Here is a 16,289-nt window from a genome sequence, read left to right on the forward strand (position 1 = left end):
TAACAGCGCAGATCACTTAACCCCTGTGCTGCCAGATTACTCCAGTGCTAAAGACTACGGCTATACTTGATGAGGAATTATGTTTAGAGTTTTATTCAGTGTCTTTGTATGTAAAAAAAAAACAATATGTATAATAATAATAATAATAATAATAATAACAATAATGTTCCACTAATGATTCACATTTCAAGCAGAATATGACTAATTAAAATGAGTCCCTGTTGGCTGCATAGGATAATCTGACATTTGTCTTTATTATTGTTATTATTATTATATTTATTGATGTAAGTATTTGTTTATTTATGCATGTATTTCTTTATGCTGCGTTTCATGTTGTATTAGATGTATTTATTGTGGTTTAAGCTCATGCATCCTGCGCCTGTTGTCCATTAGATGCGTCACCACTACAAGCCTCAGCATTCATCGCAGCTGTATGTTGGAACTTATTTTTTTTTTTTTTTTCAAACAAGTGATAATCATCGGTTGTGCAACAAATGAATTTGAGCGTACATTTAAATAGGCGCAATGACGCATCTTCGCGCAGTGTACAGCTAATTATGCGCACTGACACATCTTTTGCGCCTGGTACAGTGATCCCTGTTGGCGTCAGACGCTGCTCTTTTTATGTAATACCTTCTGCAGCGTGGACAAGTCGTGGCTTATATGGAGTGAGTATACTGCAGTAGTATCTTGCACGTCTACTTTGCACCTTTAGCTGATGTATTATGAACAACACATGTAAATTAAAATGTTAATTTAATGCCATCAGATAATCAATCCCCCCACACACATACACACACAGCTGATCTAATCCTGTTTGAACACACATCACTGTCCGCCTTGGTTATTCAACAACTAGACAAACACAAAGCGTCCTGAATCCTATACACTGTATTTCTGTCTGCTAGCAATAGGTGCAATCCCCATGGTTAATTTGTCTATTTTATTATTTCGTATGTGATAAAAAAAAAAATCGGTTGCCTTTCTGTAAAATGCTGTCTACTATATACAGTATATACTATATATATATACACTATACTCTACTTTTTATTATTATTTTTTTTATTATTAGTACATTAAATTAGTACATAGGCCATATATATATTTATATATATATATATATATATATCTCACTAATTCACTAGAACCATGGAATTTTATGATGTTCAGGGAAGTACCCCCCCCCCCCCCCCCTATATTGTGCATGTCATATATACATATACATATCAGTCACTTAAAGAGTTGATTATTTTTGTATTTTTCGATCTGTGAATATTGCAGTAAATGGTGCAGTTTCTGTTTTAAATGTGGATGCACAGAGCACTGCTATATCTTACTGCTGCCTGGGGCTAATGGTTGAGAGAGACTCACTTCTTCCTTTATGCCTGTGTGAGTGCAGACATATTCCTGTGTTATAGGCGCCTATCAAGTTAAAAGTTCTAAATGGAACAGCGTCAAGTGATTTTTCTTATCAGTCACTCATAATACACATTCTAATTGACAAGATCTTCACACTACACAACAAAGGCGTGGAATGATGTCCACTAATCAAGTATGAACAGTGGAAATTAATCTGCATCAGTATTGCACTTATACAATAATAAAGTAAAAATTAAAGGTTTGTTCCACTTTTTTTGGGGGGGGAGGGGGTGTCTTAAAAAGTAACTGTTTGAAATTCCTAAATATATTCATAGAGGACTCTACCTCTCTATGGATATTTGATGCACACACTCATCATTGACTGTCCCAAGGTGATGGTAGTCTTTCCTGCAGTGAAAATCTCTGTTCGCCTATAGATCCCCATCCTCCTGTTCTGCCCTCATCAACCTTCTGTAATGGTTCAGAGATGCAGTTATCTGCTGTACACAGGCACATAGATGGCTATAAATGTATCCTGGAGTCTAGGGGTTAACAGTTGATCTGGTCTGCCTTCCCATGGTGGGTAAAATAACATAGCACTGCTATGCGCTGGAGAATATAGAGGGAGGTGAGAAATAGCCAGGGTAATCTGACACTTTCTAGGGTAATGTGGCAGCAGATTCAGCCCACAAAGTACTGGTATCATAGCACCCAGGCACCTTGCTTGTAAATATATATATGCATGGACTTGTGTGCAAGACAGACTGCTTTACTAGGAGTTAAACTGCTGGGGGCACCCGTGGATCTGTAAATCATGTGTTATGTTTTGCAGCTTGTTTCCTCTCCTCCAAATGGATTAGCCTAAAAAAAAAAAAAAAAAAAAAAAAAGGCAGTAGCACAATCTCAGCTCATCCTGAAGTCTGCAGATTTCGAGATAGTTAAAAACACAATATGCCACATGTCTTGGTTGCGAGTGCATGCCTCTCTGCCATACAGGAGAAAGGGAAGTGATTTATCCCACTATGAATGACTGATGCTGTCACTCAGCAAGAGGCCGGGCTTAAGAGGAACCGTTTGGAAACACGCCTCCTCCTCATTCCAGCTCTGACAGTCCTGCAGCTAACATCTATTCTGTGTGGGATAAGGATCTGCAGAGAGAAGTGGAAGCACCTACTTACTATAGCACAGAGACAGAGGTTGCAGTGAGAGGTAAAGAAGGAATATAACATTTTTCTTTTTACAAATAGGTGATACATTCCCTTGAACGGTGCAGAGGCAAGTGTCACACAATCCCTCCTTATATGGGTGATGTCCAACATTGCAAGGATTTAGGAATACAATGTAAAGGAAGACTTTTTCGAATCTCATCCTTAGACCTAAACAGAAGAGGGGCAGGCTGGAGACCTGGAGATAACCTGAGAATGAGACGCAGGAAAATAGCAGTGGCAGCTGGGTTCTGTCTGACCTTTTTCCTTGGCACTCTGTTAAATTTACTGTGTGTGCCTGGGTTTGACCCTACTCACCGGTTACAGGACGACAACGGAACCCCTGAACCACTTGGTGCATCATGGCAGGGGGAGGGAGTCTCTCTGGACTTGTTGCGGCAGCTCCAAGAGAGGTACCAGGAGGTGATCCGCTACAGAGAACACCAAGACCCAGTCTCTGCCACAGAAAGGCTACTGAGACCCTTGGAGCGGAGGCTCATGGACTTAGCCCAGCAATCCTCATCGGAGCACCGCCAGAAATGGGAAAAGAGATCCAGGTTTGATCAGGACATACTCTCCCGGTTACATCCCGGTCCAAAAATAGATCTGTCTCTTCAGCCACCTATGTTAGGTTGCCAGGACATTAGTAAAGGAACCGATGTACGTTATTTGGGTTCTGGTTATACGAAAGCTGTTTATAGACTGGTCCTGAATGACACTGTGTCGGTGGCACTGAAATCTGTCGATTTTGGAGGACATGACATACAGAATTGTGTTAAACATTATAGGACGTTGGAAGACTGCTACCGATTGGCCTCTTTCAAGATTGTTAAAGAAATGATTTTGCTGCAAAGACTTCAGCATCCAAACATCCTGCAGGTAAAGTTACATTGGCAAATGTTGTTTTCATTCATTTCCTTCAGAAGCAGTGCATTACATACATTATTCAATCGTATCCTCTAGAATTTAACCATTTTGTGTCATTTTTGTTCATTTTTGCATCATCTGCGCATCACTTTCAGCATCTTATAGCTGGTCCGGTATTTTGAATGGGGCAAATCTCTGCAGATACTTAGCGTTCCAAAAGCTACAGTACATTAATAATAATGCTTCTGAAACACATATATGTCACCAGCGGTCAACCGTATTTAATAGTGGTCCATTCACAGTGCACTAAAAGTTTGGTGTGCTTTTTTCATTCACACACACACTAAAGCCATGTAGACACGGTGCGATTTTAGCCATTATCGCCGGGGATATGGTCACTGAGCAACCATATCCCCGTGTGTACGGGGCGACTGTCACGGTGCGATTTTAGCTGAGCGACCATATCCCCGTGTGTACAGGATAACTGTTGCCGGGAGCGACCAGCAGCATCCCCCGGCAATCAGCTGTTTCCCCCGGCACTGTCTACTTTCAGCGACCATCTCTGGTCGCTAATGAAAAAGGGACACTGAGCAATATATTGCTCCGTGTGTACAGAGCTTAAGATGCTCTACTTCCAATTCACTCCAGTGCAGGATAACCCCTTATTTGTAAACATTTATTTATTTACAGTATCTTATATAGCGCAGCATATTCCATTGGGCTCTACAATTAGAAACAACAAACTGGGTACTAACAGACCGATACAAAGGTAGAAGGTCCCTGCTCACCAGTTTACCATCTAACTATGCTCTGCTTCCTGCAAAATCCTTGTAATCCCAGACAGCCTTGTTTGCAAGTAGACTTCCCCCCCTGAATCTATCTCAGGACTCCAGAATTTCCTTTGCTGCTATAATATAAATCATCCTACATTTTACAGTTATGAATTTGGATTGCATTTTCCAGATGAGCACTGCAGAGCTTGGGATATGAAACACATTCTCTCTGGTGACTTATGTTTTCTGGAGACGAGCTTTAGAAATCCTAACAAATGAATACAGCAACCAGCTCCACCTTTGGGATACATGTTAAGAGAAAAATATAACCCTCTCGTTGATTTCAGTTACCCTATTGCCACAATGATGTATTGGCTAGATAGAACAGAATGGGATTTTCACATGGCCTAACTTTACCGTGTTTATTTTACTTAGAGTGTAAATGGTTCCACCTTCCTTTATGAATAAAATTTTAAAACACTATTCTGGAGCTTTAACAGAGATCTTTACCCCCAGGACCCTAACAAGAAGCCAATCCTTGAGGCTTATTATATGCACTGAGAATTTTGTGTCTCATTTACTCAAAGCAGGAAAAGTGTAAATCAGTCTCAGTGTTTCTTGGGGGAAAACAAGGCTATCTGTGTGTCCAGACAACACCAATCCGTAGAATCTTTAGCACTATTGATAATTATAAAAATATTGTGCGGAACAGTTTCTCTAGCCAGAAACAAGTGTTTCTTTGTTAATTTATAGTCATGCAGAATAGGTCTGACAATGTTTCTTAATCAGAAATCACATCAGATTATTTTCAATACACATTTTACATACATTTCATATTTCATATATATAGATGTCCTGAAGCTAGCAAGGGCAGCTGTGGTAGTTTATCTACTATAATGTTGACATATTTATGTGTAAATACTGCTACATGCTGATGACAGACTGTCAGAAGTGTGATTTTACACATAGTCATTGAATAAATATATTTTCTGGCCTTTATGTGCTTAAGAGTTCTAAAGTGATTTTTGTTTGTTTTACCTGAAATGTAGTTGATCTATATATAGTGTGGTTGTTGTTAATGAGTAATCTGCATTATATATATATATATATATATATATACTTTTTTTTTTCAAAGATACTCTCGTTTAGTCTATACTTACAGTAGCCTTGTTGTTTTGTGATACTAATGTATTTGGATAATCTAAACATAGAGTTGTGTGATTTTAGATATATACCTGGTTGTATTGGGATTTTACTGTAATGCACCTAATCTATAGATAACATGGTTGTATTGTGATAAAACTAGACAATCTATACATAGCCCGGTTGTATTGTGATAATACTCGAGTTTAGATAATGTATACATAGTCTGCTTGTATTCTGATACTACTCTACTTTAGATAATGTATACATAGTCTTCATGTATTGTTACAGTTTAGATTTATCTTTACATTGCCAGGTTGTATTGTATAATACTCTAGATAATCTAAACATTAATTGATTGTTTTATATAATACTCTATATACATAGCCTGGTTGTATTGTGGTTATACTCTAGTTTAGATACTCTGCATAGCATGGTACGGGCAAGCTATACATAGCCTGGTTGTATTGTGGTTATACTCTAGTCTAGATAATCTATACATAGACCGGTTGTTATGTATAATACTCTAGTCTAGATAATCTATACATAGCCTGGTTGTATTGTATAATACTCTAGGTTAGATAATCTATACATAGCCTGTCTGTATTGTATAATACTCTAGTCTAGATAACCTATACATAGCCTGGTTGTAGGGTATACTACTCTAGTCTAGATAATCTATACATAGCCTGGTTGTATGGTATACTACTCTAGTCTAGATAATCTATGCATAGCCTGGTTGTATTGAATACTACTCTAGTCTAGATAATCTATACATAGCCTGGTTGTATGGTATACTACTCTAGTCTAGATAATCTATGCATAGCCTGGTTGTATTGAATACTACTCAAGTCTAGATAATCTATACATAGCCTGGTTGTATTGTATAATACTCTAGTCTAGATAATCTATACATAGCCTGGTTTTATTGTACAATACTCTAGTCTAGATAATCTATACATAGCCTGGTTGTATTGTATAATACTCTAGTCTAGATAATCTATGCATAGCCTGGTTGTATTGAATACTACTCTAGTCTAGATAATCTATACATAGCCTGGTTGTATGGTATACTACTCTAGTCTAGATAATCTATGCATAGCCTGGTTGTATTGTATACTACTCTAGTCTAGATAATCTATACATAGCCTGGTTTTATTGTACAATACTCTAGTCTAGATAATCTATACATAGCCTGGTTGTATTGTACAATACTCTAGTCTAGATAATCTATACATAGCCTGGTTGTATTGTACAATACTCTAGTCTAGATAATCTATGCATAGCCTGGTTGTATTGTATACTACTCTAGTCTAGATAATCTATACATAGCCTGGTTTTATTGTATACTACTCTAGTCTAGATAATCTATACATAGCCTGGTTTTATTGTACAATACTCTAGTCTAGATAATCTATACATAGCCTGGTTGTATTGTATAATACTCTAGTCTCGATAATCTATACATAGCCTGGTTGTATTGTATACTACTCTAGTCTAGATAATCTATACATAGCCTGGTTTTATTGTACAATACTCTAGTCTAGATAATCTATACTTAGCCTGGTTGTATTGTATACTACTCTAGTCTAGATAATCTATACATAGCCTGGTTGTATTGGGATAATAATATGCTACTTTAGATAATTTAAGCATAACCTGGTATTCTTAGTTTAGCATTAACCACAACAAATGTAATTCAGTTGTCACAGACAGAGATCAGATGTGCTGCCCACCTTCTAAGGGTCAAATCCTGACATGCAATATATTATATGATTATGATATTGATTCATTACCATTCATTATCATTAACGCTGTCAGACGTAGACAGATGGCCACAATAGTCTTTGACTCCATATTACTCTATCTATCTAGCTATGAGAGAGAGAGACAGAGAGAGATAGAGAGACAGAGAGAGACAGAGAGAGAGACAGAGAGAGAGAGAGAGACAGAGAGAGAGAGAGAGAGAGAGAAAGAGAGCGATATGAATCAAAAATATGTAATGTGTTGTATATTCATTGTATGAAGAATGTCATCATCCATAGTCTTTTATATTTTATGTATAGAATCTCTGGATACCAACTATCTCTCTAATCGTTTGATAATCATCTGTTTTCATTGTACTATAATAAAGTAAGTGCGTATGTATTTTATTTATTGTTTTACAAGCCTTCTATTCGGTCTTCAGACTGAGATGTCGGCCACTCTACAAGTATATTAATTGTGACAAAGTGATTTGATCTCAGTTCAGGCTGATAACAGCGTACAGCAGATTGTAATGATTTAGATACGATGAAGGTTTCCATCCAGCCAGGCAAAAGAATAACATCATAACAGAGCTTATTACTACCATCTAGGATCATCAAACAGGCTTGTTAATATGTCATTGGTGAGAGGCACCAACACACTAACAGGAAACAGACAGATGTACAGGCTTTCATGATAGTTATCTCCAGCCTAACACTGAAAAACATGACTTAGCAGAAGCAATACATAATCTTCTGTGGCTGCAGTCTTGCTCCCAGCCAATGGATGAAGTAGAGGTTCATTAGAAACAGATTATGGTTCATGCACTCGAAACACAGAAATTATGTAATCAATTAGCAGTCGCAAATCACAACTTGTCTCCATGCACAGGTGATGTGGCTGCAAGAGAAACTCACCAAAGGAAACATCTCAAACACAGAGGGTAGAAATAAGACTTGGAATACATTTGTATTTTCAGCAAGTTTCTGTGAATGGGCTTCAGATAACTGCCTAGAAAATGTATTATTTTCTCTGCAGATTTTATATACTACTTTCTGAGCCCTACCTAAAGCGAGACATCTCCCTCTAAAACTGTATCACATTCAGTTTTATATTTTATTTATCAGATTTGATTAAAACTAAAATTAGCCATAATGATGACGTCTCATTATCCCGCATTGCTTTTAGAGTGTATGTTGTTGAAACTAGAACTTTATAAAGCCTTGCTTACAAATACACTTGGCAAGAGGATCGTCCTACAAGATCATTTAGCAGGCGCTACTTCAGACACTTTCTCCGAGCAGCTGTTAATAAGTTGGCGCGGTAGCCACTCTCCAATGGATAGAATACATTTATAGAGTAGAAATTAAATTAGTTTAAATCGCCATACATATTAAAACTATCTCTTATACGCGCTAACATTAGATTTAGTGCCACTGTTTCTGCTGTATACTTGCTTACAGGTGTATACTTATAGCTAAACTATAGACACACACACACACACACACATATATATATATATATATATATATATATATATAGATGTATTTGCCTCTGGAGTTCTGTTCTTTTTTGGAGATATATTTTATTTATTAACAGGTTCTTATATAACGCACACATATTGCGCAACTCTTTACAGAGAATATTTGAACATTAACATCAGTCCCTGCCCCAGTGGAGCTTACAATCTATATTCCCTACCACATGCACATGCACACACAGACATTCTAGGGTTAATTTGTTTGGAGCGAATTAACCTACCAGTATATTTTTGGATTGTGGGAGGAAACCGGAATACCCGGGGGAAACCCACGCAAGCACAAGGAGAATATACAAACTCCACACAGTTAGAGCCATGGTGGGAATCGAACCCATGACCTCAGTGCTGTGAGGCAGTAATGCTAACCATTACTCTGTCCGTGCTGCCCCAAATTTATATTTATATATATATATATATATGACCTATGTTTCACTTTAGTTTTATCACTTTTAGCTTTATGATGTATTGGATAATGTGATGAATATATTACATATTTATTCTGTAGTCGATTGAACAGGCATATATCACCACTAATGACTAATCATATTGACTAAGCTTATCAAAATGTTCCCATTTTGTTTCATCCTATGTCTAGGCATTTAAATGTTTACTCCAATTTGAATAATTTATATTTTTCTGTAAAAAATATGTCAATCAAAAGCTTTAGTATCAGAATTTGATCTATATTGTTATATTTCCGAGGAATCTATGCCTCGTCATTGTGCATATGGGAGTAGAACTACACACACTGACTGAATTTAGTCTAATGTATTTAGCATGGAATTCCTCCTGTCATTATATTTTCTCCCAGAACTCTAGTCCTACCTTTCCATAGCAGAATTAATTGTGTCCAAAATCTATTTATAGATTATAGCTAATTATGTAATACAGAATACACATATTACAGTGCAGGATGACGGGCAAGTAACACTGCAACTGTATTGCTTTAATTTTCGCACGTTAACTGTGAAATTCGACTTGCGTAAAATTCTAGCAAAATTTTGCTTATCTGTAATTTTTAGGATTCTCCCTGTGAAGAAACCATTAACCTTTTTGGAGCCATTGGTAATAGATGATATGTATTCACACTCCCTGCAAATCTAGGATACGTATGAATTTTTGGAATGCCACCAAGTGTATACGTGTCCATTTAGGGTGATACATCTACCAGCTGTGCTGGTGCATAAAGGGTTACAGAAGAGACTTTTTATATTTCCAATGTGAGACTGATAGCTACAGTATGTAACAGGACTGGACATTTACTTTGTGAAAACGTTGTATAACTGGGTACTTTGTGTATATGACTTATCGCCTAGCATAGTGTACAGTTTAAAGCGCTAAGTTTAAGACTTACTGTTTTCGATAACGCGGAACGTACAACCATACATCTTTTTTTGCTAAAGTATAATAGATAACAATTGATTAACTTATAAACTGCTTCACCTCTTCCCAGTGATATAAGCACAGGTAACACCTGTAAATCTGTACACTGAATGACACGTCTACAGCCTGGATTTGTTACAAATGTTTTCTGGTCTGCAGATGCAACGAGAAGTCTCCTAGCATATTTGGTTTAATTAATTTTTGGATGAAATGCTAAATACCTTCAGACCTATTTTACGGGCTTCTTTGTTCTATTTTAGCTATAGCATTTTTGCCATTTAGGCATTGCTGAAGTTTCTTAAATTCCTTTGTTAATAGTCATTGTGATGGGCAGGTGCACTCCCATTAAAATGGAAATGTCTTTAGTCTGGAGGGTTGTTCATTAAAGCAGATTCAATAATGAGGGGTATTTGGAAAGATAAGGATTTGGGTCACTGATTTACTTAACACAAGGTTTAGCAGTGCACTAATTACCTCCCAGTTGCTATGTATCAAATAGTCTTGATGGTTGCCTCTGCCAGAGAGAACTTTTGTTTCTCTACTTGAAAGTTAACTGGCCGTTTTCATTCTCATGTTTCTAGTAAGGAAAAACGAAAGGATTTTTTTTTTAAAGAAAAAAACTCTTTATTTTTTTTGTCTTTTATCTCACAGCTGACTGCCCTATAACCTATCCAAAGCTGTACTACTTATTTTTATAATAGACAGTATATATACTTATGCTTTGAAATACACAAAACGTGCCTGATCTTACTGCCCCTTATTCAGAATTGGAAAGTGCATAATTGACTTTTCGCAATTAAACTTAAAAAGAATGTGTAATAAATCTCAGAAATTAAAGCATTTTACAGGAAAAATACAATTGAGAAATAAAAATGTATTTTTTGGGGCCCCCGTTTGTTTATGATAAAACCTTGCCTGTGATTGACACATTTCTGGATTTAAAATGTAGGCAAATTACATCCTATTAAACCTAAATTTAGTTCCTAAAGATATAGTGTTTATCCAAAATAATGGTAAATAATGTCATTATTTATAAAAATTATCTAATGTTGAACAAAAATGATGGGGACTTTGGCCTGTTTTTGCCTATGGCCTGAACAATGCAAGTGTTTTTATATTTCTATAGCCATCGCATTAGAGAAATGTACTATCCAGTATGTAAAAAGAACACGGTGAGAATTTACTCAATACATACACTATGCAAATATGGGGTAGCCTATATTATACAACATATATTTAATGACTATTGCAAGTCAAAGATGTTTTGGTAGATAAATAATACAACACTAAATGTTTCATGTTAGTGCTTTGATCGTTTTCTATTTATACATCTGTTATATCTCTTTTTGACTTTTATTAATCTACTGTTAAAGACTGGGGATGTCCCGTAGACTGGACAGCTGTACTGTGCTGCAGTTCTAGATCATACATACAGCTGATTTATGAGGGTTATTATGCTGTATGAGCTGAGGTGCTCTGCAGAGTAAATCTTCTACTCATTGACGTGTTGTGTCTGAGAGTGAATCCCCTTTAACGTTTCCAACAATAAGTAACGTTACCATCATAGGGTAAAGAAAAAAAAAAACTCACTCTGGTATTTAGTACTGTATTTAAGCTGAAATCACGCTAATGGGCCATTTAAACAGTAGCAAAGAAAATCAGAAACAGACACAGTTTTTCATGACTATAAATGGAACCCTCTGTGCTGTATTACAAATGTTACATCCGAGAATCAAGACCTTGTTTGTCAAGAGACATCAAAAAGTAGATAAGACCTAAAATGAAGCAGTTTGTGAGCGTAACGTGGGTGCATATTTATAATATGTTAACATGTGGTTATCAATATACAATACATATCACTGGGCAGGGTTTCATTGATGTTCCTTAAATTTATATTTGTGGAACTGTTCTACAGGTAGAATGTTGGTTTATTGCACACTGGGAGTTGCTGATTCTGTGGCCAGTTGTATGCATTTATAGTCTGCCATCTTCTCTCTGCCTTTCTAATCTAAAGAGGGCCATTTTAGTAGTGTCTGAGCACTCCAATGTGCATGCGCAGATTTCTGGAAAAATGGTGTGGTGGCCATTTTTCTGGCAATTTCCCATTGCTACTGCTGCTGCCGCCGGTGTTGTGGAGTCTGAGCACAGATTAACGATTTTAGCAGTGCTTCTGCAGCCACCACTGGACTCCACAGGGTAAATATCAAAAAACAGGTGAAGCCTGTGCATTGTGGGCCCTCTGAGACTCAGGGGCCCATGTGCTCCATGCTGCTGTGCCTATGGTGCTAGAATCACTGATGAGCCCAGAGTATTTAATGCTGCCACTGCAGTAAATGACCAAGTCAAAGTTTCTGGTATGAAATCGAGTATTACCAGGCACTCAAAAATGACGGATAATTGCTGGGTCGGCGGTATGAAAGGTGTTTGTACTTGAGGTTAGTGTGTAAGTATTTGTTTAAAAAAAAAACATAAAACTAATACTTATAATGTACCATTTACTAACAATGTGAAAGGAACACTTGCCTACTCTTCTGAAATATCTTGAAGATTGACATGATCAAAATGTTGACACAAGCAAAAGGTTGACACATGTAAAGGTCTACATGATTTTTTCACATTTTTGTGTCAATGTCAACACCTGCCGACATGGACCCCCAATTAGTGTAGAGCGTGCACTCGCTTTGCTCACCATGCTTTACCATTCCCAGCTGTAGTCCACATAGATGGTAAAGGTAGAAAAAAGTAAAAAGAATGACAAACTCATGTCAACTTTTCCTGTGTTGACTATCAACATTTTGTCAATGTAGACCTAGTGCATGTTGACCTTTTGCCTGTGATGACCTAGTGCATGTTGACCTATTGACTGTCTACCTAGAACTTTGAACTGCTTCCTGTAGTTATATGTACTGTTCATTATCATTGTAGACCCACCCACCACTGCCCAATGGCGCAATTCGCTGCAGTGAGCAGCAGGAGGGCATAAAGCAGCAGTGCAGTGCCGACTGGAGTATATAACTTGATGGTTACACATGATGCTTTACTATAATTGCATAATGCCGACACAGTTAACATGCTATAAATATCATAACTATTGCGTTGGCATAGTCATGTTGGTATTATTTTGTCGACATTTTGACTGTTGGCAACAAAATGTATGTATACCTTCGGAACTGCTTATAAGCCTCGATTATTGCTCTTGATTATTGCTCTTGATAGGCTTATTCAGTATAATGTCTATTTTCAGTTTCTGTAAATATCAAACACATAATAATATGTTAAATGATCCTGAAGGAATAAGCAACATCATACCTATGGCTATATGCATTTAATGGACTCCCTTGTTCACAGCAAACCTATTTTAGTGGGGTTGTTTTCATAATCATTCACATTTTCTCTTAAAATTATACAATTATGTCAAGTAATTCTTCTCTCACTGCTTGGTGCCTGTCTTTTTTGATGGTAGCCAACAAAATAAATATAGTTATAGCATTATGAATGATGTCACTATGATGTCACTATGTCAAGTAATGGCCTTCTCTCACTGCATGGTGTCTGACTTTTTTTCATGGGCACCAAAAAAGAAAATGAATAAAATTATGAGAATATCGTTTCGAATATGTTTTTATCAATTTGTATTTGACAGCGTTACATTAGAAGTTTTTTTATGCTTTTTATAAGAAAAAAAGTAATCCGTTGTAGGAGCCTGACGTAAAAACTTCAACATGATATAATGAAACCTACCAAATATCAATCCCACTATATTATGAGTGAGAATCATCTGTCTTCATTTTTACAAGAACACACGTCGGCCTGGTTATTTTATAAATACTAGCCCCCTCTCATTTCGGAATACAAATGTCTGCTTTGTGCAATAATTGACATCTTTCATTTGGATGCTAGAGCGTTACGGGAAAGTCTACGCTTCAGAGCACTGGACTTTTCAACGCGCCTTAATATATTTGCTGTTTTGTTCCAGCATAACATAATCATAGCAGTAATGAACACAGCTTATAAGTCACGCAGTACGGCACCATCGCATTGCCTAAAAGTACAAGCCATTTACTAAACAATAACCCAGATTAAATTCTGAATAGTGATAGGGTGCGGAAGCCCGGCCATCTTCTTTATGCGTTCTAGCAGACAGCTAGGACACTGTTCACAGAGCGTGTGTTGTTTCTCTTTCCTACTAATATGCTACACCTGGGACCTTTTGTCTGGCAGATGCAGGTAATTGGTTTATGTCCGATAGAGCCCGCGTACAAGCCGTAAAGTTTGGACACCTGCTTGCAAGCCACCTTGGTGTGTTCACTGCACCTTGTCTTTGACCTGTGTACAAGCAAAAGGAATTAGACATCCCCTGTAAAGTGTGTGTGTAGTGTTTCGCAGTAATTGTCCATCAAATGTTATGACAGGCTCATAAAACTGAGCATTCCCACATTCAGATCTGCAGTGATTTTGTTAGTAAAACGATCTTTCATCCGTTACATATTAGTCCCTCTCCAGCCCGGGTCTGCTGGCTTCAGCTTAACACAGGTTTTTGGAATACAGTCTCCTGTGGAATAAAGGGGCTAAGGATGAAGTAATACAATAGTCTGATGGAGCATAATATGATCACTTTGTAATTTACTGTAATCATATTCGGCATTTAGGTCTTCTGAGGGCTGCTAAGTCCATGATTTCAGCCCTCTAAATAGATTGCCTTTTTATCCGCCTTTCAAATCATATGATGATAAATACAAATATTTATATTTATTTTGTTCAGGTCAACCATACAGGTGCCAGAAAGTCTGTCTACTGAGCACAGATGAGAAGGGAAGTACAGTAGCAAGCTGTTTAGTGACCAAAATATATACAGGTGTATGTGTATTATCACGGTGCCCAAGATTTCCATCACAGGGCATTGTACAATGAAAAACCGCGTCGCAATTTCACCCGATTTGTAATTGTACAGGCACCCAGATGCCTTATTACCATGTTAAATGCCCCCCCAGACCCGATTTTTAATTGTATATCCACCCTCATGGTTCATGAGTATGTGAAATGCCCCCCATTGTTAACGCCACCCCACTATCAACACCAACTCGAAATGTGGCGAGCGCAGTGAGCCCGCGCGGGGCGGCGGTACGAGTCCTCCGACCTTTTCATACCCCACTATCCACATTGGCGTGGCGTTGATTTTATAAAGCGTGGCGAGCGCAGCGGATAACTTTACATGTATTCCGCGTCCCCTCGCCACGCTTCGGGCTCGGTGGCTCGCTGCACTCGCCACACTTTATAAAATCAACTCCACGCCGACGTGGATAGTGGGGGTATGAAAAGGTCGGAGGACGCGTACCGCTGCCCCTTGCGGGCTCGCCACGCTTCGGGTTGGCGGTCATAGTGGGGGGCCGTTAACAATGTGGGGGCATTTAATATAGTCATTACCCATCAGGTTGGGTATACAATTAAAAATCGGGTCATGGGAATCAATGGGAAATCGCGTTGCATCGCATCACAAGCCATTGTAATGGCATGCGATGCGACGCGATTTTAAAATTGTATACTCAGCCCGGGAGAAGGCTGAAATTGGGTCCATCGCATGCCATTGCATACCTTAATTAGTGGTATGCGATGCGATGGGCGCCGTGATAGTACACAAGTACCGAGTTTGGTGACCACTTGAAATAGATGCATACAATAGAAGAGTGTCATTTATTGCGGTGGCTCCTAGATTATTGGCTTGACGTGGCCGGACAACAGATATTATGTACTTGATTTTGGAATTCAAAATTTTTTTTAGAACTTCACATAGTGTATCAATCATTCATCTACCTGTATTTCACAATAAAATATATTTAATTGCAGTAAAATATATTTTTCAGCAACTGTTCATTGTGTTTTGCTATAGGGAAGATCTATAGGGTTTTTTGGGGGGTTTGGTTGGTCTGTCTGTACCGAAAAATAGACTCCCCCCATTTGCCTAACATAATACATAACTGCTTACTCTACTCAAGTTGGTGAGAATAGATCTGCTCAAACAGACCCCAACCATACCCAAATTATATCGTATTCACACTCAAAATTGTTGCTATATTATAGTGACCAACAGCATAGGTTTGCCTGGCACTGTCACGGTATTGACCCACCAAGTTCCTCATTCTAGAATTATACCATATTCCTTAGAGGCCTGAGGATTGGGACAACCCCCCCCCCCCTCGAAAAAAAAAAACTGACTGTGAGATATATTTAGTGAAAGTACCATTGCCTTACAATAAAAATATTTAGGTGGTACTG

General features: G+C 37.8%; 1 protein-coding gene across 1 annotated transcript in view; it reads left to right on the forward strand.

The window, feature by feature from the left end:
• Window positions 1-2,320: 2,320 nt before the first annotated feature.
• Window positions 2,321-16,289, forward strand: part of PKDCC (protein kinase domain containing, cytoplasmic) — a 51,727-nt gene continuing 37,758 nt past the window's right edge. Inside the window, exon 1 of the mRNA XM_083175683.1 lies at window positions 2,321-3,443. Within this exon, the coding sequence (XP_083031809.1) occupies window positions 2,661-3,443 (783 nt within the window). The 5' untranslated portion in view covers window positions 2,321-2,660. The remainder of the gene's footprint in view (window positions 3,444-16,289) is intronic.

This window comes from Crinia signifera, chromosome 3, assembly GCF_055691185.1.
Source record: "Crinia signifera chromosome 3, ASM5569118v1, whole genome shotgun sequence".
Taxonomy (NCBI): domain Eukaryota; kingdom Metazoa; phylum Chordata; class Amphibia; order Anura; family Myobatrachidae; genus Crinia; species Crinia signifera.